Raw genomic sequence first — 22,895 nt, 5'->3', positions numbered from 1 at the left:
ACCCGAGTGTCATTGATCCCAAAACCAATCAACCTCTTCGGTATGTGATGTGGCCCGCTACTAATCAAGTAAAGCAGATTCCTATCCTTCAGAACTATCCTGATGGATCTCTAAAATCCATGCAGTACTGGGTGTTTGATGAAACTACAGCTTCCGCTGTCATCAAACTTGAACATGGATGTATTCGTTTATATGACAAGAGGGATCTGCTACAGTTTGTAAAGTGGGATATACATCAGATTTCTCATCATCAGATCAAGGTGGCTGAAGACCTATTTGAGTCTGCTGCAAAGGAGTACACTGCCATGGTTGCCGATATTATTCAAAAGGAGATGTGGAATGGAGCTATGGGAAGGTCAGACGTGCTGGTGGTTGATAAAGACTGAGTCCAAGCTAGAACCAAACCAAGGGGGAGATTGAAGGGTCCAGTTAATGGTTTGGTCTAGGCTTTCATTGTATTTGTTCATTTGAGTCTTTAATGTCATTTTGTGGGTTGTTTAGCAGTTTACGGCCAGATGGTGAGTTTACGGCCGTAAGCCTGTTTACAGCCGTAAACCCTGTTTGCGGCCCAAGTCTAGTATAAATAGAGGAGTTGTAGGTCATTGTAAGGTCGTTGATGCCACAAAGTTCACGGCTAGTATATCGAGTTGTACCAGACGTTTTACAGTAATAAACGTGTGCAAGCTTGATTGATCGAATTCCATTCTTCTTCTACTCTTATTCTGATTGCTTGTGATTGTTTGATTGCTTGATCATTGGTAAAGATCCGTTTTAGGACATTACAATCAATCCGGTCACGCATTTCGTCAGTGGATTTGGTTTTTCTTTTCTTGAGGATAGAAATGGGTTATGTGTCATCATCAGAATCACTCAGAAGTTCCATGGAGGGAGAGTGAGATTGATTTTCATTTGATTCGTCATCTGAGAGCACAGGTTGTTTGAGTTTACTTTTCTTGGATGGTTCAGTGCTCTTGGGAGCATCTTTCTTCTTTGGCGTTCCATGTTTCTTGGTGATGTTGCGGGGGCCTTGGTTGGCTGAGGCAACCTTTCTAACGCCACGATTCTCAGGTATTGATTTTATATAATAGTTCTCTTGTTTTCAAGGTCTACTCGACGAGTTGGTTGCCCTACTCGCCGAGTAGCAGCGGGTTGGGTCCCGCGTTTTAGTGACCTACTCGCCGAGTCCAATAAGGGACTCGACGAGTAGGAGATGGAGGATGAAACCCTAAATCTCGGGGTATTGCACCATATTTAAAGGATCATTGGCCTCCCCCAACCTCCCCTTTACTGCTTCTTGTCCTTCTCAAACCCTAATATGTGTGTGTGCTCCATTGTGTGTTTCAAGCTTTGGGAAGAAGATTCTTAGAAAAGGGAGCTTTAGATCAAGTATCTAGCAGCAAGGACTTTGTGTGGACCTGAAATGTACCTCAGATAGCACCATTTGAAGGTATCAAGTCGTTACCTTGACCTTCTCTCCTTCTAGAACTCCTTTGGGTTGAAGTTTAGGGCTTTTCATCATGTTATGAAGCTATTCTTGGGCATGAGCTAAGATCTGAAGTTGCAACTTCAGATCTGAACTCTCCTTGGTCTTTAGGTTCATAAAGCTTACAGCTTTAGCAAGTATGAACCCTCCCTTTGGGTTAAACCCCATTTCAAGTTTAGATCTGGCATTATGGGTCATTAGAGCCTTGCATGCACGTAAAGTTTGCAACTTTACGTGATAAACGGGCATTGGGAAGTTGGATCTACAATTTGGAGCCTTAACATGGCTTAAAATCGTCTGTATGAATAAAGGACTGAAGAGACTCGACGAGTTGTATGAACGACTCGGAGAGTCATATGAAGACAGTTATGTACTCGACGAGTTGGATGAACAACTCGGCGAGTCGGATGAAGATTGCCTTGGGCTCGGCGAGTCAGTCGAATGACTCGGCGAGTCGGCTAGGGTTTTTCCTAATCTTTGGACACGTATGAACTCGTCGAGTTAAAGGGGAACCCGACGAGCGAACCAAGGATTTCACGACTTCTCGAGTTCAGGAAGGACTCGACGAGTCGGTGAACTACACTCGATGAGTCGAGTCAACATGGACTGTTGACTTTGACTGTGGACGTTGAATTTGACCAAGAGTTGACCAGTTGACTTCTGAGGGTATTTTGGTAATTGGAGATTTATTAAAAAGGGTTTTTGTGGTAACTATAGGTGGTGGAGTTCGGGTTGGTGATCCGGAGTTGAGCTTCTAGTTTCATACGACAGTTGCAAGGTAAGTTATCGTCACTATACTCAAGGGTCTAAGGCACCAAGGCCGGCCCTTCGGATTGTTATATGGTTATGTTATGCTAGTATGATCTGTTAGATAGGTGTCCTAGAGGGTAGGATAACATTATGTGATATGTGGTATGATCTGTTAGATCGACATCCCGGTAGATGGGATGGTGTTACGTGCTATGTGGTATGATCCGTTAGATCAAGTATTGTCTATAGACTGTTATGTGATATTTGTTATATGTGCACATGTTTGTTTCACGGTTGAGGCTTATCTACTTTGTGCGGAAGCCAATAGACCTACGCATTCCAACCTGTTGGTTGTGGACCGTGAGTATTCCATCCCGAGGATGACTGGACTCATAGTATGTGGGCATCCCAACCTGTTGATTATGGGCCTGGGGTATTCCATCTCGAGGATGACTGGACCCATAGTATGTTGGCATTCCAACCGGATGGTTGAGGGCCTGGGGTATTCCAACCCGATGGTTGACTGGACCCATAGTATACTGTTTATGATTATATGTGTATGGTTGTGGGTATGGGTATTTTGGGGGAACTCACTAAGCTTTCGGGCTTACAGTTTCAGTTTATTGTTTCAGGTACATCAGGGGATCGCAGCAAGGCGAAGACGTGATCGTACAGCTCCTCATGTTTTGTCTATGTTTCTGGGAAAACTCTTATATTATATATTTTGAAAACAAAGATGTAATGATTCTTAATGGTTTGAAATGTTTTTAAAAGGTTAAATTGGCTTAAATTTTTGGGTGTTACAAGTTGGTATTAGAGCCTTGGGTTGAGTGAATTGGAGGAACATGCGTGTGAATCCAGTCTCAAATCAAGGAAAGGTTTTCAAAATGGTTTCTAAAATGGTTTTCAAGATAAGTAAATGAGGATGCAGGGTGTATGATCAGCCTAGCCAGTAAGTAGCCCCAAAATACCATACAGTTATTTGATTATGTGATATGTTAGAACAGCATGCTAGTGCTAGGCTAGGGATCTTCAGGAATCGCATGATAGAATTGCTTGATGGTATGATGCCTGATAGCCTAGGGTTTCCTTATATGAAATTGACATCATTACTGTGGTTGCTTAGTGTATATTGTTGGATAAGGTGTCTAAGTCCATAACTATTTCTGGTATGTACTTGACCCGACCCGGCATGGTCCATTTGGGTTGCATGGCATCATGCATTTGGATAGACTAAATGAGAGAAATAACACTTGTGGTTTATTAATATATTATAAGTTCTAATATATTAATAGTATTATTTAATTAGTATTGATCAAGAATTAATATAGGATTAATTAAGTGATCAAAAGATGACTAATTAAATATATGGGTTGATCATGTAAATCATCCATAACTTGTATAGTGGGCTAAAAGGCTCCATGGATAATCAAGTTGGGTTAAACCCATTGAATGCTCCATAGAGGCTCCATGGGAGTTACAAACCCATGGGTCATGGAAATGAAGAGTCATGCCACATTAGGGTTTACATGGTGTAACCCTAGATGTGACACACTATATAAGCAACATGTTCTCCACCAAAATCGGTACACTAAGAAACAAGAGGGCTAGAGCCGATTTTGCAAGTGTAAGATTCTCTCAAAGTTTACTCCTTTGCATTTGGTGTTGTGTGAAGCATTTGAGGCATCACACTTGGGGTGCTAGGCTCACAAGGTTTCAAGGATCATAATCAACAACAAGGTAAGTTATTCTATCTTTCATTCAAGTTAAAAATGATCCCCATGTATGCTAGATAGGAATATAACCTTGGAATTCAACTTTGCATGATTATTAGACAAACATAGATCCAAGGTTATTAGGGTTGCATGTACACTTAGGAAGTGTTAGAATGCTCAAAACCCATCAGTGGTATCAGAGCCTAGGTTTGTTTGTTGTTTTTTTTTTGTGTGCAAACAGCTTGAAAAAAAATCGTTTTTCTGTTTTCTGCTCGTATGAAAGTTTGCACATTTGTTGCTGGAAATGGACTAGAAACATTACCCTAAACTGTTTTGATGTTTTAAAGCTTGTTTTAGATGGTGTAATGTTTATGCTAATCCATTTACAATGGCAATTATTAAAATTACAAGTTTTTTTAAGTGTAATTTTTGATTCTTGAAAGTGTTCATATTCATGTTCTTGAACTTATGAAGATTAGATGATCATAGGAATTGTTTGTAACCTTCATGGTAGTTTAATTCATGATCATAATGTGTTTTAATTGAGTCCATAACTTGTCCTCAAGTTATGGAAAACCAAAAGTCTCACTTTTATTAAAGCCATTAAAAGAACACAAGAGTTATAAAAATGAAGAGTCTTCATTTTTATTACTCAATTAATTCATAAATTATAAGAAATGAAAAGTTTTGGAAGTTTACAAAACTTGCCCTCAAGTTTTGGAACATGTAAAGTCTTGATTAAAACTTTAGTTCCAACCCTTAGAATTTTAAAAGTTAAAATTCAACCCTTATACTTTATAATATTATAAGTTACTAATATATATATGTATAACGTCAAGTCGTCTTACCGCTAGTACGCCTCATTCACGAAGCCGGTCTATAAGGGGGGTATAAGGTTGTTGCCTATAAAATGGCAACTTAATGGGTGTCCACTCTCACCCACCATTTCCTTGATCGGTGGAGGGTCGTTAGCCGAACGGGTAGGACAAGGACTTATAAATTCTCATTCAAAGCATGATGAATATTATAAAGTAACTAAATGCTTTTATTAAATTCCCAATCTTAGTTACTTTAGGAAAATGTGAAGAAGGTGCTAATCCATGAAATTACACTTTACACTTTGTTTAAGTCGTTAGTGGAGCTCGTGTGGTTAACCGGCACACTAACTTGGACTTAACAAGGTAGGTAAAGGGTGACTTAAAGTTTATTATAGGTCGGTGGAGCTCGTGTGGTTAACCGGCACATCGATTGAGTAATAAACATTGAGTGTACCAAGTGATTTGCATGGTTACTTCACACCTCGTTTTGTGATCCTCGGTATCCCAGTCACAAAACTTGGAGGGCACACTCGAGATTGAAACATGCCTTTGAAAAGTTCATTGAATCTCAAAAGAATCTAGGAATTTCTAAGAACCAATTAAAAACCTAATATCTATATTTCGTTTTTCATGGTGGAAATTTGTGAATCGTCATTCACCTACCTTTCAAATATGTTATAGCTTGGATTACGGCATACCTCTTCTAAGTTATAATATATTGTGATTGGATTCTAGCCTTAATATTACATTTGGGTGTTTTATTAAGGACTCTCTTAATATCTAAACTAATCTTGTTCTCTTCTTTCAGATGTCTTCAAACAATGCTGCTTCTGGCTCTAATCCTAATGGCTCCTTTACCCTTATGAACTTGTGTGGAAAAGTCACTTTTGATGGATCCAACTTCAATGAATGGATCAGAAACATCAGGATGATTACCCGCTATGAGGACAAAGAATATGTCCTTGACAAGGAGCTTAAGGAGATTGATGAGACCACTGCAACTCCCCAGGAGATCGCTGACTTCCGGGCACATGAAAGGGATGCTACAAAAGTGGCATGCATCATGTTGGCCACCATGACAGCGGAACTCCAAAAGTCCTATGAGGACTTCTACCCTTTTGAAATGCACCAAGATCTGATGGAAAGATACCATCAAAGTGCACGACAAGAGAGGTATGAAATCATATGCTCTATCATAACAACCATGATGAAGGACGGGGAATCCGTCACTAGCCACATGCAGAAAATGCAAAGGTATGTGGATCGGTTGCTGAAGCTTAATGTGAACTTCCCTGAGGAGCTTGCAATAGATATCATTTTGCACTCCTTACCATCGTGCTATGATCAATTCCGCATGACATATCACATGAATAAGAAAGAGGTCACACTCAGCAAACTTCAGGGACTCCTCAAGACCGCAGAAACATGTCTTAAGGGTAAGTCGGTTGTTAACACTCCTACTCCAAACTCCGCCCCGGTTTTGGCAATCGGGAAAGGTAGAGGGAAGAAGAGGAAGAGCTCTTCGAAGGGTACCAAGGCTAGGACCCTTGATGGCTCTTCTTCAAGTGGAACCAAGAAAGGTTTTGTCACTCGTTCTTCTGACCCTAAAGAGGCTGAATGCTTCTATTGTCATGAAAAGTCATATTGGAAGCGGAACTGCCCAAAGTACCAGCAAGATGTGAAGGATGGGAAAGTTAAACCCAACCATGCAGGTATTTACACTATCTTATGTAATAACTCACCCCATTCTAACTCTTGGGTCCTTGATACCGGTTGTGGTATTCATATATGTTCTGATTTACAGGGACTAAGAAGAAGTGAGAATGTTGAGCATGGAAGAATAAACTTAATCATGGGGAATAGGAAAGCTTTACCTGTCACCAAGATTGGAGTTTATACTTTATCGCAAAGTAGTGGGTTTAGTTTAGATTTGAATAAATGTTGTTATTCGCCAGAAATGGAAAGAAATATTATTTCCTTCCATGCATTGTATAAACAAGGTTTCACCTTTTCATTTGATAATGAAGTTGGTTCGATTAATGCTTTCGTTAATAATGTTCTTTATTTTAAAGCATTACCTTGTGATGGTGTGTATGAAACTGTATATGTGGTTGATAACTTAGGAAATAATGTATTGTGTATTGATTCTGTTAATGATAATAACTTGGATAAAGCATCATAATGGCATTGTCGTCTTGGACATATAAGCAAGAAACGCATAGGCCAACTCCAAAAGGATGGAGTATTGGAGTCATTTGACCTAAAGTCTGATGATAGTTGTGAATCATGCTTACTTGGAAAAATGACAAAGTCACCTTTCACAGGTTATTGTGAGAGGGGTGAAGGTTTATTGGATCTTATACACACGGATGTGTGTGGGCCCTTCAAACATGCCACAAGGGATGCTAATCGTTATTATTTGACTTTTACTGATGATTACAGTAGATATGGATATGTCTACTTAATCAAGCATAAGTCAGAGACTTTTGAGAGGTTTAAAGAGTTTAAACAGGAAGTCGAGAATCAATTGGGCAGGAACATTAAGATGCTTCGATCCGATCGAGGTGGTGAGTATCTTAGTTCAGAGTTCCTCGACTATCTTAGGGAATGTGGGATTTTCTCACAATTGACACCTCCCAGGACACCGCAGTTGAATGGTGTAGCTGAGAGGCGTATTCCTTAGAGACTGCCGCCCATATCCTTAATCTAGTTCCCACAAAGAATGTTGCCAAAACTACTCATGAGATGTGGACTGGTAAAGTACCCAAACTAGACCACATTAAGATTTGGGGTTGCGAGGCTTTCCTGAGACGCGAGACTCATGATAAGCTCGAACCTCGAAGTGAGAGGTGTATTTTCATCGGCTACCCACATAAATCCTTTGGTTACCTCTTCTATAGACCTAGTGAGAATGTGGTCTTTGTAGCTAGGAGGGCTTTCTTTCGAGAGAGAGAGTTCATAAGCCAAGGAGACAGTGGGAGGCAAGTTGACCTTGAAGAAATTCAAGAGTCAAGTGGTGAAGGAACTTCAAACCCTAGTACTCAACTTGAGGGGGAAACTCCTGTTGAGCCAATTGACAAGTCTATACCTCTGAGGCGTTCCACAAGGGTTAGGAATGCACCTGAGCATTACTATGGATTCCATATTACTGCGGAAGGTGATACACTTATCAGTGATGAGACACTGATAGGTCTGGATGAACCTAACAGTTACGCGGAAGCCATGGCAGGCCCTGAGTCAGCCAAGTGGAAAGAGGCAATGGACAGCGAGATACAGTCCATGTATGACAATCAAGTTTGGAACTTGGTTGAGAATGTACCAGGTCGTAAGACTATAGGGTGCAAATGGATCTTCAAGAAGAAGACTGACATGGATGGTAATGTACACACTTATAAGGCACGACTGGTTGCAAAGGGTTTCTCACAAACTCCGGGAGTTGATTATGATGAGACCTTTTCTCCAGTGGCCAAGATTAAGTCTATTAGGGTTCTGTTAGCCATAGCTGCATTTCATGACTATGAAATCTGGCAAATGGATGTCAAAACCGCTTTCCTTAATGGAAAGTTGGCTGAGGATGTTTACATGAGTTAGCCAGAGGGTTTTGTCAATACAGAGTACCCTAATAGAGTGTGTAAGCTTGAGAAATCCATTTATGGGTTAAAGCAAGCACCTCGCAGATGGAATCTTTGCTTTGATGAGAAAGTCAAAGAATTTGGCTTTTCTAAGAGTGAAGATGAATCTTGTGTATATGTCAAGGCTAGTGGGAGTATAGTTAGATTTTTGGTATTGTATGTGGATGACATACTACTCATAGGAAATGATCTCCCAACTCTGCAGGAAGTTAAGTCCTAGCTTGGGAAGTGTTTCTCTATGAAGGACCTAGGAGAAGCTGCCTATATTCTAGGGATAAGGATCTTGAGAGACCGGAGTAAAAGACTAATTGGACTTAGTCAGAGTACCTACTTGGATAAGGTGCTGAAGAGATTCGGCATGTAGGACTCCAAGAAAGGAGAGTTACCCATCCAGAGTAACGCCAGATTGAGTAAGACACAAAGCCCTAGTACTGAGGCTGAGATAGCATAAATGAGTCGAATACCTTATGCTTCGGCTGTAGGATCGATCATGTATGCTATGACGTGTACTCGTCCTGATGTATCCTTTGCTTTGAGCAAGGTTAGCAGGTATCAGGGGAACCCTGGCAAGGCACACTGGACTGCGGTAAAGAATATCCTCAAGTACCTACGGAGGACTAAGGACTGGGTCCTTACCCTCGGTGGGAGTGAAGACTTGAGAGTTGTAGAGTATAGTGATGCTAGCTTTCAGACTGATAGGGATAATTTCCGCTCTCAGTCAGGCTGGGTCTTTACCTTAAATGGAGGAGCAATTTCTTGGAAGAGTTCCAAGCAAGTGACAGTGGCTGATTCAAATTGCGAATCAGAGTATATAGCAGCTAGCGAGGTAGCAAAGGAGGCGATATGGCTGAAGAACTTCATTGGAGACCTTGGAGTTGTACCAGCTATTAAAGAGCCAATGGAAATTTTCTGTGATAGTGAAAGTGCAGTTGCCTTAGCCAAGGAACCAAGGGATCACGGGAGATCCAGACACATCGACAGAAAATACCATTTCATCAGACATCGAATAGAAGAAGGACTCCTCGTGGCAAAGAGGGTATCATCGGATGAGAATCCAGCAGATCCCCTCACGAAAGGACTGACTCGGGTTAAGCATCTCCAGCATGCTCGGAGCATAGGGCTGAAGGATGATATTAGATTTAGTAGTTAGATAACCTTGAAATTTGTAAAGTGTAATTGACATTAGATGATGAATAAAAGGTGTTTTATTTATGAGTAAAGTGTTGCTACCTCTTGTCGATCGTTTACTATATTTCTTTTGCATGTTTTGACTTCCAGAATAATTATGTTTTGTATATCATATTATTCGAACCTCCACAGTCGGTCATATGTCGAAAGTAGGTATGAATCAAGACTATCATGATTGGTTGCAGAGGTCTAAGTTGTTGGACATGGCTACAACACTCATGAGTGCTCATAAGTTCTGAGCATTGGACTCAACCCACGCTCACTGGAATCACTTCATGGAATTTATCTCGAGTGATCGTGAGACGGTAATATCATATAAGTCTTCAAACCTAGATATATGATTTGTTACTTATGAGTAGGTTATGCATTGATTATACGAAAACGCATTGGTAACTCGATGTTATAAAACGTGCTCTTGTGTATAATTCAATGAGTAGTAGAACAAACATATGAGTCGAAGTTTATCTGTTCCTTCTTGGATTAGAAGCTGATATCTGGGCCCCTCGATGATTTTGTTTTGACCTATGTACCGGGCCCGGTCAGAACTAAGTTGATGTGTTCAATTGAGTTCTATGTCAAACAAATCGGAAATCGGGAAATAAACTGCTGGACACAAAGTATGACATTGTTCCATATATTTGTTCGGCTGATATCTAGAACAGAGGATTATATGATCACTTATCTGAAATGGCATATCATCATCTTCTCAGTTCCGAGAAACCTTGAAAAGAGCTACGATTGCTGATCGGTTCCTGAAGTCATACTTGCAGTTATAGTTATTAGACTTATCCAAGTGGGAGACTGTTGGATAAGGTGTCTAAGTCCATAACTATTTCTGGTATGTACTTGACCCGACCCGGCATGGTCCATTTGGGTTGCATGGCATCATGCATTTGGATAGACTAAATGAGAGAAATAACACTTGTGGTTTATTAATATATTATAAGTTCTAATATATTAATAGTATTATTTAATTAGTATTGATCAAGAATTAATCTAGGATTAATTAAGTGATCAAAAGATGACTAATTAAATATATGACTTGATCATGTAAATCATCCATAACTTGTATAGTGGGCTAAAAGGCTCCATGGATAATCAAGTTGGGTTAAACCCATTGAATACTCCATAGAGGCTCCATGGGAGTTTCAAACCCATGGGTCATGGAAATGAAGAGTCATGCCACATTAGGGTTTACATGGTGTAAACCTAGATGTGACACACTATATAAGCAACATGTTCTCCACCAAAATCGGTACACTAAGAAACAAGAGGGCTAGAGCCGATTTTGAAAGTGTAAGATTCTCTCAAAGTTTACTCCTTTTCATTTGGTGTTGTGTGAAGCATTTGAGGCATCACACTTGTGGTGCTAGGTTCACAAGGTTTCAAGGATCATAATCAACAACAAGGTAAGTTATTCTATCTTTCATTCAAGGTAAAAATGTTCCCCATGTATGCTAGATAGGAATATAACCTTGGAATTCAACTTTGCATGATTATTAGACAAACATAGATCCAAGGTTATTAGGGTTGCATGTACACTTAGGAAGTGTTAGAATGCTCAAAACCCATCATATATTGTGTTATGGTATTAGGTGGTGGAGCCTGTGCCAAGTGACTCGAGGGTTGGGTTTTATCTTCCGGGTCGACATTAGCGAGGTGAGTTATCCTCACTATATCAACAGGGTCTAAGGCCCCAAGGCCGGCCCTTATGGATTTGTATTTGGGTTATTACATAATATGTGCATCGTTTCGCATCCTGTTAGTTAGGATGGTGATATGCTTATGCTTAGTGATTGGGTTCGATCGATATCCTAGTTACAGGATTATGCTATGATATGACCTGGGTAGGTCGGAGTCCTGGTGTAGGACGTTGCTATGCTATTTCATCTGTTAGATCGGTTTGCCTGTTATTTGATTTGGGTGTTGGGTTGAGGCGGTCCTGCTTTGTGCTGAAGGCCAACATACCCAGGGCGGTCCGGATAGACTACAAAACCCAAGAGGGTATGATAGTCAGACCGAAGGCCCGGTGAGCGGTCCAGATAGGCTGAAGGCCCCGCGAGGCGGTCCAGAAGTGCTGAAGGCTTGGAGAGCGGTCCAGATAGACTGAAGGCCTGCGAGGCAGTCTAGTCAGGCTGAAGGCTCATTGTCCTTGCTGTTTGGTTATATGTTTATATGGCATGGTTATGTGGTTGGTATTTTGGGGGATAGCTCACTAAGCTTTCAGGCTTACTATTTCAGTTGTTGTTTCAGGTACCTCTGGTGATCACGGGAAGGCGAAGGCATGATCGTACCGCTCCTCTCGCTGTTATGACTTTTATGATTTGATGTTGGGATACTCTGATAACTGCATTTTGAAAACAAATTATGTAATGACTTAATGGATTAAACTGTTTTTTTTAAGTTTAAATTGGCTTGAATTTTTGGGTGTCACAATTCACACATCAGGAGGCGCATCGAGTAGAAGGATATCAATGGACTTTTTTTATGATCACGAGAAAAAAATGGATGGCGCTGGTGATGGTCATAAAGGTTGTTGGTCAAGATCAGGGTATGGCACGAGAAGAATAGAATAGAAGAAGGTTGCTTTCTTTATTCAAATGGAATATAATGCTAAAAAAAATAATGATGGTCACAAAAAAAATGGTGGATGAGCACAATGGATTGCTCCAAACTCAAAAAGATGTTGATCACAGGATGATGGCTCAATAAGTGATCAAGAAATCACTTGGTGATCACGAAGAAAAAGTTGAAGATCAAGAAAAGAAGTGTGGCTCAAGAAGGTATCCTCGGTCTTGCTTGATGATCAAGAGGGGGTTGTTGAGGGTCATGAAGAGTTTCGAAAAAAAAAAGGATGCTCAAGAGGGATTTCGAAATTACTTGATGATCAAGAGAAGGATGTTGAGGATCAAGAGGAATTTCAAAGTTAGTGATGACTCAAGAGGAAATTTCGAAATTACTTGATGATCAAGAGAAGGATGTTGAGGATTAAGAGGAATTTCGAATTTAGTGATGACTCAAGATGGAATTTCGAAATTATTGATGCTTAAGAGGGAATTTCGAAATTACTTGATGAACAAGATAAGGTTGTTGAGGATCAAGAAGGAATTTCGAAATTTAGGTTTGGCTCAAGAATGGTTTTGAACTTACTTGATGAGCAAGAGAAGGTTGTTGAGGATCAAGAAGGAATTTCGAAATTAGGGTTTGACTCAAGAAGGGTTTTGAACTTACTTGATGAGCAAGAGAAGGTTGTTGAGGATCAAGAAGGAATTTCGAAATTAGGGTTTGACTCAAGAAGGGTTTCGAAATTAGTGATGGCTCAAGAAGGATTTCGAAAATAAGGAGTGCTCAAGAGGGGGGGGGGGTACAAAATCCTTGTTGATCACTAATTGCTCAAGAGGGTACAAGAAGTCCTTGTTGATCACTAATGACTCAAGAGGGCATAAGAAGTCCTTGTTGATCACTAATGACTCAAGAGGAATTTCGAATTTACTTGATGATCAAGATAAGGTTGTTGATGATCAAGAGGGAATTTCGAATTTACTTGATGATCAAGATAAGGTTGTTGATGATAAAGAGAGAATTTTGAAATTAGGGTTGGCTCAAAAAGGAATTTCGAAATTACTTGATGATCAAGATAAGGTTCTTGATGATCAAGAGGGAATTTCGAAATTAGGGCTCAAGAAGGAATTTCGAATTTACTTGATGATCAAGATAAGGTTGTTGATGATCAAGAGGGAATTTCGAAATTAGGGTTGGCTCAAGAGGAATTTCGAATTTACTTGATGATCAAGAGGGCACAAAAACCTTGTTGATCATGAATGGCTCAAGAGGGCACAAAAACCTTGTTGATCATGAATGGCTCAAGGGGGCACACGAAATCCTTGTTGATCATGAATGGCTCAAGAGGGCACAAAAACCTTGTTTATCATGAATGGCTCAAGAGGGCACAAGAAATCCTTGTTGATCACTAATGGCTCAAGAGGGAACAAGAAGTCCTTGTTGATCACTAATGGCTCAAGAGGGATTTCGAAAATAAGGAGTGCTCAAGAAGAATTTTCGAAAATTAAGTAGGATGTTGAGCCAAACTAGGGTTTTTTAAAAAAAAAACTTGTGGCTCAAGAGACGATTTTCGAAAATAAGATGGTTGTTGAGCCAAATTAGGGTTTGTGACTTAAGAAGACTTATGGCTCAAGAGGGTTTTTCGAAAATAGGGAGGTAGTTGAGCCAAATTAGGGTTTTGCAACAACAAACTTATGGCTCAAGAGTGATTTTCGAAAATAGGGTGGTTCTTGAGCCAATCTACGGTTTTGGAAAAAAAAGACTTGTGGCTCAAGAGGTAATTTTCGAAAATTGGGTTGTTGTTGAGCCAAACTTGTTGTTGTGCCAAGGCTGCTTAATGAGTCACATGGGCGTGATGCATCAAGTGGCCTATTTAAAACGTGTATGGTCTATTTAAAACGTGCATTACACATTTATTATGCTCTATGTGGACGTAATGAGTCACATGGGTGTGATGCATCTAGTGGCTGATGATGCCTCAAGTTGTTGATCATGTGCCAATGTTATTGATCATGCTACAATGTTGTTGAACATGATCCAATGTTTTTGAACATGCTCCAAATAACTGACGATGCTTCAAGCTGGTCCAACTGATCAAGATCCTTCAAGTTGGTGAAATTGCTCCAAGGTACTTCCAGTTGCTCGAGATGAGGAAGATGTGCCAAGATGCCTCAAGATGATCAAGTTGATGAAGATGGTCCAAGTTGCCTCAAGATGATCAAGTTGATGAAGATAGTCCAACATGCCTCAAGATGATCAAGTTAATGAAGATAGTCCAACATGCCTCAAGATGATCAAGTTGGCAAAGATTGTCCAATATGCCTCAAGATGATCAAGTTGATGAAGATGATCCAAGTTGCCTCAAGATGATCAAGTTGATGAAGATAGTCCAACATGCCTCAAGATGATCAAGATGATCAAGTTGATGAAGATGCGTCATTTATTCGTCCATTTGGTCCAAAGATGAGGAGATGGTCCAAGTTTTATGTTGGTGCTTCAAATTTGGTCCATGTTCCTGAAGCTGTTCCATATTGGTCCAAAAGCACGAAGTTGCTTCAAGATGGTTCTTTAAGGCTTTTGATTTTGAACTTCTTCACAATGTACAAGAATGCTCCATAAACCAAGACCGACACATATGGTTTTCTTGAAGAGGACGATCTATTTTCATAAGATGCTTCACTTGGCTAAGGATGTTCTATGATCAAGTAAGTGATATTCTCTATCTTACTTAGCTGCTTTACCTAGATTCTAAGGCATGAGTTAAACAGAAAGTATAAAAGTGCAAACACTAAATAATCTAACTTTGAAAGTGATGTATGTGCATATGGATAGAGAATTTGAGAAGGAAATAGTAAAATGCAGTGAAGTGTGTGCATGTGGAAACAAGAACTTTAAGGAAACACTTATTGAATGAATTAGAGACATTGAGGATTATCTGCTATTACTTACAGATTTATCAAGCAACTAAATTTTGTGTTTTATTCTTCAAGTCGCATTGTAAAGAATTCCCTTGTGGATTATTATGTTTTGAATTCCTTAACATCACACAGAATAACCTGATTTGTACTCACCAGTTATGTCTCACCGGGATGCGTATATTTGTGTCTAAGGCCTAGTTACTTCCCAAGCCCTAAATACTGACAATCCTCATAAACGTTCCCCACTTATTTTGAACAACATTCATTTTTGGCATTCCTACCACCTATACCTTTTCATTTACTCCTTTTGTTTCAAAAGCTATCGCCAAATTCCAAGTGACACAACTTTAAAAGAAAAAAAAATAGTATATATAATAGTTGACCTAAGAATATAACTAGATTTCTTTTTCTTTTTGGGTTTTTTTTTGGTTTTTTTTTAATCTTTTCTTATAACTCTAACTTTGACAAAGTACCCAAGCAAATAATTCTTAGCTTTACTTCTATTTGTACTTTAGTTCGTGACTTTCTAAGAAATTCATTGGAGTGATCGGAATCTCTTAGGTCACTAATGGAGTCCATGACTTTCTATGAAAACCCATGTAGCAGACTTCTTCCCGGTCTGATCCGCGTTAATGTGCTGCAGGTGGACAGATTTTCAATATCCCGTGGGGTTTACTGGCCGAGTTCTCATAGGTCACAGATTGACTCCACTCTTAAACTATAACTTATTGAGTATATAACTAGACTCAAAGTGCAGAAATTAAACAAATATACTTGGAACTTGACTCACTTTGTTTTAACTAAGAAGCTTTTTATTGGGTATAGATATTCACAAGGAAAAACTTTTTATGTCCCTCAAACTACACAAGTTCGCGTTTTTGTCCCATGAGTTCACTAGGACAGGGAAGCCACAAATATACTATAACACATTGGCTTAACTAAACCTTAGAGTTCGCCTCAAATTATCCCACATAACATTAGTACTTGATGTATATTATAACTCTAAGTTGAGTATAACCACGAAGCTAGTTAATAGTCACTATAGTACCAATATTAGTTGTGTACTGAAGCAAACTGAAGAACCACAAAATTTAGTATTTTGAAAAATCATTGAAGTGTGGAGCAACTAACCTTCTTCATTTGCATAGTTGTGATGACAACTTGCATTTTCCTAACAAAATAAAAATAAAATATTTTTGGTATTTTCTTTTGTTTAAAGTAAAGAAAAAATACAAAAAAAAATTAAATCTTTTTGTAGTTTTCTCTTATGTAAGGTAAAAAAGGAAAAATAGTTTTTTTTTTTTTTTTTTTTTTAAATCTTTCTTTCCGTGCTTCCCGTCTAAACATCACATAAGTTATATGCTTCTTGTCTTTTGTCCATTGAAGAATTAAATTGGCAATCAAGTATTTTTAGTCCCTTGTGCATTCCCTCAAAACCAATCAATTGAATTAAAAAAGATTTTAATCTCCATGCATGAAACGTCCTTGTGACCAAGAATCAAGATTAAAATCCATAACTTATATAGATGCTTTGATTGTCGTTAATAACCATTAATTCACTGACTTTTTCCTTTTCCATTTTCCTTTTTTTTTAATTGCTAGTCCACATATCTCCAAGCAAAAATCACGAGATTAGCTCTTCAACTTGTACAGTAATACCCTTTGACAATTAATGGCATTAATTTTGACAGCTTCATCAAAATATCAATCAGATACTTCCTTTTCTTTCTAATTTTCTATAAATAATCATGAGACAACAACTCTTTTCATTTAACCATCCAAAATAAAATATAATCAAACAATATCTCCCCCATATTGTATATTATTTTCCGATATAGAAAATCACAATTTATACCTTTCTTGAAAAAGCTTTGAATATAAATTGAAGCTTGGCTTTTCTTGGATCTTCTTAGCACTTAACAAGACATTTTGGGAAGCCAAAATTGCTTGAAAGTTGGAGAGTTGGTATGGAAAAACTTTTGATCTTTTGAAAACATCTTCTCACCAAAATGATTACTCCAAACAATGTTATCTTCAAAGATTATATGGATCACTGGAGTCTTTGAACTTCTGAAAAACGAGTTAAGAAACTTCATCATATCATTCAACCAAAACTGAGGTTGTTGAGTACTCTTCTTTTTCAGATATCTTCTTTCATGGAACTTCTCATGAGACCTTTTTCCAACTTCTATGTTTTTCTTGGTTTCATGTTCAGGGGATCTATTCTTTGGAACCCACATTTGCTTAGGTTTTCCCTTTTTCTTTTTGAACTTCTTGTATCTTGCCTTGTAGAAAGAATTTCCAGTCAATGAAGACATATAAGGCTTCCTAAAATAGTTCTCAGAACTTCTTGATACACCTGATTTTCGATTTTGGTAAACTTTGTCTTCATAAATCACTGCTATTCTGTAAGGTTTCATCCCATCAAAAGAATTACTGGATCTGGATGAAATATCAGGAGGTATTCTCTAGGATGCATCACCAATATGAAGAACCTTAACAATATCTTCTTTCTTTTCAGGTATAACATCATGAACTTTGGTGTATGGATCTTCAATAGCATTCAGACAACATGGATCATCAGGAACATCTTTCTCTTTCTCTATTTCTGGGGTTTTTTCAACCATTTTTACTTGGGAATTTTCTTCAGAAGTTAGAGCAACATTAACAACTTCTTCTTTCTCATTTTCTTCAATATCTATGATTTCAGTAAGATTAGACATCAACAACTTATCGTTATGTATAGGATGACAATTCAATGTATTTTTATCATATTATACCTTTGTATCATAATTAATCCATTCTGCCGACATTGCACTATATAAATCTAGAGCACTACAGACTACGCCTCGAGGGAAACGAGTACCTCTTTCAGGATACCATATCTCTTTAAATAGATGTGGATGAATCTCTTGATAAAAAAGTGGTTAACCACATATTGAAATCATGATAAAACTCAGATCTAAACAAGAATCTAAAGTAAAAACGGATTCCAAAGAGAATGAGTATAGATCTGATGTGAGAAATACAGATATGGAAAAACGTATTCAACAACTCTTCAAAAACCCTTCAGATCTAGGATATTTCTTCACAAATCTTTCAGATCTGATATAGATGTAACAATTTTTGAGTGCAAATCAATAGATAACAGAAGAACTTACACCAGATTCGTGAGAGAGATTCTAGTACGAAAATATGTCACCTCTGATCTTTAAAACTTGAAAGAACAGATGATTCTTCAAGATCAAGCTCTGATACCAATTGTAGAAACCCAGATTCACACAATATGAGATGACAATGCAGAAATTAAGAACAGTAGATGAATCAATCTCAGATAAACAAGAAATCAGTGAAATATTTCTGCATTCATATGATCATCAGATCTGATTACAATGGAGAAACCTCACATGAAAAGAATGAACTCTCACTTTCTCTGTCAATGAGAAAAACGAAAAATAAAAGTGAAAAATAGGCTCTCTCAAAAATAAAAACGACCTAAACTATTTATAGTTCTAGGGTTTAAAATCTGAAAAACCCTAAAACTATTAGGTCAAAAATAAAAATTCATCTGTCAAACATTTTAATATCTAACAATTCTCCCCTAAATGTTTAGACTGATGAATAAAAAATAAAATAAATAAGAAAAAAAATTTACGATTTTTAAAAACCGGTCTCCCCTCGACATTTGCACAAAGTCTTCAAATAATCTATCCGACGATAATGCAAAATCTTCATAATGCTAAAATCCACTGGATAATTGTTTGGGTTTGTCAAATAAAATGAGAAACCATTGGATAATAGCAAGATATTTGGTGTGAAAGTCAATGGTAAAAACTTGTACCACTGAACTAATCCGATCTAAATATCCTTTGGGTAAAATCATTTAGCTTTCGGGTAAAGTTCATATCTTTTGTGCAAAAAAGAATTGCTTTTAGCCGGTAAAAAAACCTTGCAAGCGCCCGACCCAAAAAGCCTCTACACATAGTACCATGTTGTTGAACCCTGACATGTCGCCATCACTTCTTATTATTGAAGTAAACCTCACGGCATATTATGTGTTACTTTTGCAGGCCTATCACAATTCTTTTTAGAATTGACAACCAATAAAGTTTTTCTTTGACTTACAAATATCAAGCGATGACATTTGCCCTTGATTTAGATGTTTTTTTTTCCAGATTAATGAGAAAGAAAGAAAATTTTCAAATGCCTAGAGAATCTGGATTAAACATGCCAAGTCGTCCTAGAAAGTGTAAGAACTTGGATTCATCCAGAGCTTTGGTGAACACATCTGCAGTCTCTTCTTCTGTAGGAACAAAATAAAGCTCAATATGACCTTTTTGAATATTATCTTTAAGGAAGTGATACCTGATATCAATGTGCTTGGTCATTGAGTGGTTGACTGGATTGTGAGAGATTGCAATTGCACTCTTAGAGTCACAATAGATTGGGATCTGTTGCATTTTGAATCCATAATCTCTCAGTTGTGTTTGCATCCAGAGCACTTGAGAACAACAACTGGCAGCAACAACATATTCAGCTTCAGCAGTAGAGGTTGAAACACATGTTTGCTTCTTTGAGGTCCAGCTGACCAATCTGCCTCCTAAGAATTGACAGCTACCAGAAGTGCTTTTTCTGTCGAGCTTGCATCCTCCATAATCTGAGTCAGTAAAGGCTTGGAGATAGAAGTTGCCTTTAGCAGGATAGAATAGACCCAGAGAAGCAGTTCCTTTCAGATATTTGAAAATTATTTTGACTGCTATGAGGTGTGATTCCTTTGGATTGGCTTGAAAGCGTGCACACAGACATGTTGAAAACATGATGTCTGGTCGACTAGCTGTAAGATACAGTAGTGAGCCAATCATTCCTTTGTAGTGCTAACGATCTACAGATTTTCCATCAAGGTCTTAATCAAGCTTGTAGGAAGTAGACATTTGTGTCTTTGCAGTTGATGCGTTCTCCATGGAGTATCTCTTCAACAAATTTTTGATGTACTTCTCTTGACAAATGAAGATTCCCTTAGGAGATTGACGAACTTTTAGACCTAGGAAGTAGTTGAGCTCACCCATCATACTCATTCTAAATTTGCTTTTCATAAACTCAGCAAACTCATCACTAAGGTCCTTGCTGGTTGAACCGAATATGATGTCGTCGACGTAGATTTGCATGACAATCAGATGGTTGTTGTGGATTTTCCTAAAGAGAGTGGGATCAATAGAACCTCTTTGAAACTTGGAATCTTCTAAGAACTTGGACAAGGTGCCATACCATGCTCTTGGGGCTTGCTTCAATCCATAGACCGCCTTTTGAAGCTTGTAGCAATGGTTTAGGAACATTGGATCTTCGAATCCAGGAGGTTGTTGAACATAAACATCCCTATCGATTTCTCCATTCAAGAATGCACATTACACATCCATTTGGTAGACCTTAAAATTCTTGTGTGCAGCAAATGCCAAGAAAATCCTAATGGCTTCTATCCTTGAAACAGGAGCAAAGGTTTCATCATAGTCTATGCCTTCTTGGTGCGAGTAGCCTTTGACAACCAGTCTGGCTTTGTTCCTGATGATGACTCCATCTTCATCACTTATGTTCCTGTAGACCCATCTTGAACCAAAAAGTGATACTCCTTCTGGTGTTGGCACTAAGTCCCACACGTTGTTGCGTTCAAATTCAGCTAACTCTTCTTGCATTGCTTTTACCCAATCTGCATCTTGTAGAGCCTCTTGGATTCCTTTAGGCTCTATCATGGAGAGAAAGCTTGCATATAGACATTCATTCTTGGTTGTTGAACGAGTCACTACTCCAGAATCTAGATCACCTATGATTTGATCAACTGGATGATCCTTTGTCCATTTTGTGAGGCGAGCTTCCTTATGGATTTGACGAGTGCAAACTACCTCATATTGTTCTCTTGGACGAGGAGGGTAGTCAGAAGTGAATGTTCCTTCAAAAAGATCATATTGGAAGAGTCCAGAACTACCTGAAACAGGTGGTTCCCCCTCAACTGTTGCATGCTTGAATTCAACAGATTGAGTAAATGTGAAGGAACTTGAGGGACTGTAACCAGTCGAGTGGGGTTCCCCCTGAAACCATGGACTGGATGGTTGGAAGGATTGCAAAGTACCTTTAAGAATGGAATCGTTCAAAGGTGGTTCCCCCTCGAAAGATGCAGTTACTGGTGTTATGACTGGTCCAGATTGATGGGAGGTTGGGGAAGAAGGTTCAGAAGATTTTAAATGACTTTTAGGAATAGAGTCATTTGAAGATGGTTCCCCCTCAACCGGAGCTTTGGTGGAACTTGAGACTTTTGATGATTGAGGTGGTTGAGAGACATCAGGAGAAGCTGTTTTCGTGAGCTTTTCTGATTCTAGGGCAAAAGGTTGAGTTGGAAAGAGGAAATCAAAATCTACTTCAATAGCATGGACTGGAGTAGAAGCATTAGCAGGTGATGGTTGGTTCATTTTATCAAATGGAACTACCATTTGAGGACCAAAATGGTTTGGATCCAGAACCCTTACATAACTTTCATCAAAAGTTACATCACTGCTTTCCTCTATCACCCTGGTTCTTTTGTTTAGAACTCTATAGGCTGCAGCATGAAGACAATATCCAAGAAAGATACCTTCATCAGCCTTGGGTGCAAATTTTCCTAGTTGATCCCTATTGTTCTTGATGTAGCAACGACAACCAAAGATGTGAAAGAATTTGACGTTGGGCTTCCTCTTGTTCATTGCTTCATAGGGAGTGACTTCAAGCCTGTTGTTGATTAGGGATCTGTTTTAAGTGAAACAGGCGGCTGCTGTGGCTTTAGCCCAGAAGTATTGTGGTAGGTTTGTGAAGATCAACATAGATCGAGCAGGTTCACATAGTGTTTGGTTCTTCCTTTCAACTATACCATTCTGTTGTGGAGTGTAGGGTGCAGAAAAATTATGCTCGATGCCTTTAGATACAAGAAAGCTATCTAAGGTGTTGTTTTTGAATTCGCCACCATTGTCACTTCTAAGTCTTCTAAGTGGCTTGCCTACCCTAACTTCTATGTAGCGAATGAAGTTTATTAGCTCATTAGTGGTTTCAGATTTGTTTCGCAGAAAGTACACCCAAGTGAATTTGGTATGGTCGTCCACAATCACAAGAATGTATTTTTTTCCACTTAGGCTAGGAACTGTAGTGGGACCACACAGATCAATATGTATAAGGTGAAGAGGTTCAGATACACTATGTTCTGTTATATTTTTTGTGGAGATTTGGAGATTTTGCCTTGTTTACAGGCAGCACAAAGTATATCATTGTCAAGTTTTAACAATGGTAGTCCTCTCACAAGATCCTTTCCAATGAGTTTTTTGATATAACCAAAGTTGAGATGAGAGAGTCTTCTATGCCACAACCAACTAATGTCAGAGTCAACTTTGGAAAGAAGACAAATATCTAGGGTTCCCTCAATTAGTTCAATATCAAGAGGATACATGTTCCCATTTCGTGGGGAATCAACAAGGATGCGCTTGTTGGTATCCATAATCAAACTCTTGGTTTTAGTGAACAAAACCTCATGATCATTGTCACACAGTTGTGCAACACTGATAAGGTTATGTTTAAGACCGTCTACATACGCTACACGCTTAACGGTAAAGTTCCCATTTGATATGTTTCCATGTCCCATAACTTCTCCCTTCATGTTGTTTCCAAAAGTAACATACTGACCTGGCATTGTGATCTTGAAATCTCAAAGATATCCTTTGTGCCCGGTCATGTGCCTGGAGCATCCACTATCAATGTACCATGTGTCATCATGTGGTACCCCGACACAAAAAGCCTGCATTTAGAGAGAAGGTTTA

General features: G+C 38.7%; 1 protein-coding gene across 1 annotated transcript; it reads right to left on the bottom strand.

Moving 5' to 3' along the window:
* Positions 1 to 20,468: 20,468 nt before the first annotated feature.
* On the bottom strand, positions 20,469 to 21,794 carry LOC145140652 (uncharacterized). Its single transcript, XM_079074069.1, has one exon. It carries the CDS (start codon positions 21,792 to 21,794, stop codon positions 20,469 to 20,471), a length of 1,326 nt encoding a protein of 441 aa, XP_078930195.1.
* Between the last annotated feature and the right edge of the window lie 1,101 nt (positions 21,795 to 22,895).

This window comes from Lactuca virosa, chromosome 9 (assembly GCF_052849685.1).
Source record: "Lactuca virosa cultivar CGN04683 chromosome 9, Lactuca_virosa_CGN04683_v6, whole genome shotgun sequence".
NCBI lineage: Eukaryota > Viridiplantae > Streptophyta > Magnoliopsida > Asterales > Asteraceae > Lactuca > Lactuca virosa.
Note: the sequence above shows the minus strand (reverse complement) of the source record. Positions and strands in the feature narration are given on the sequence as shown.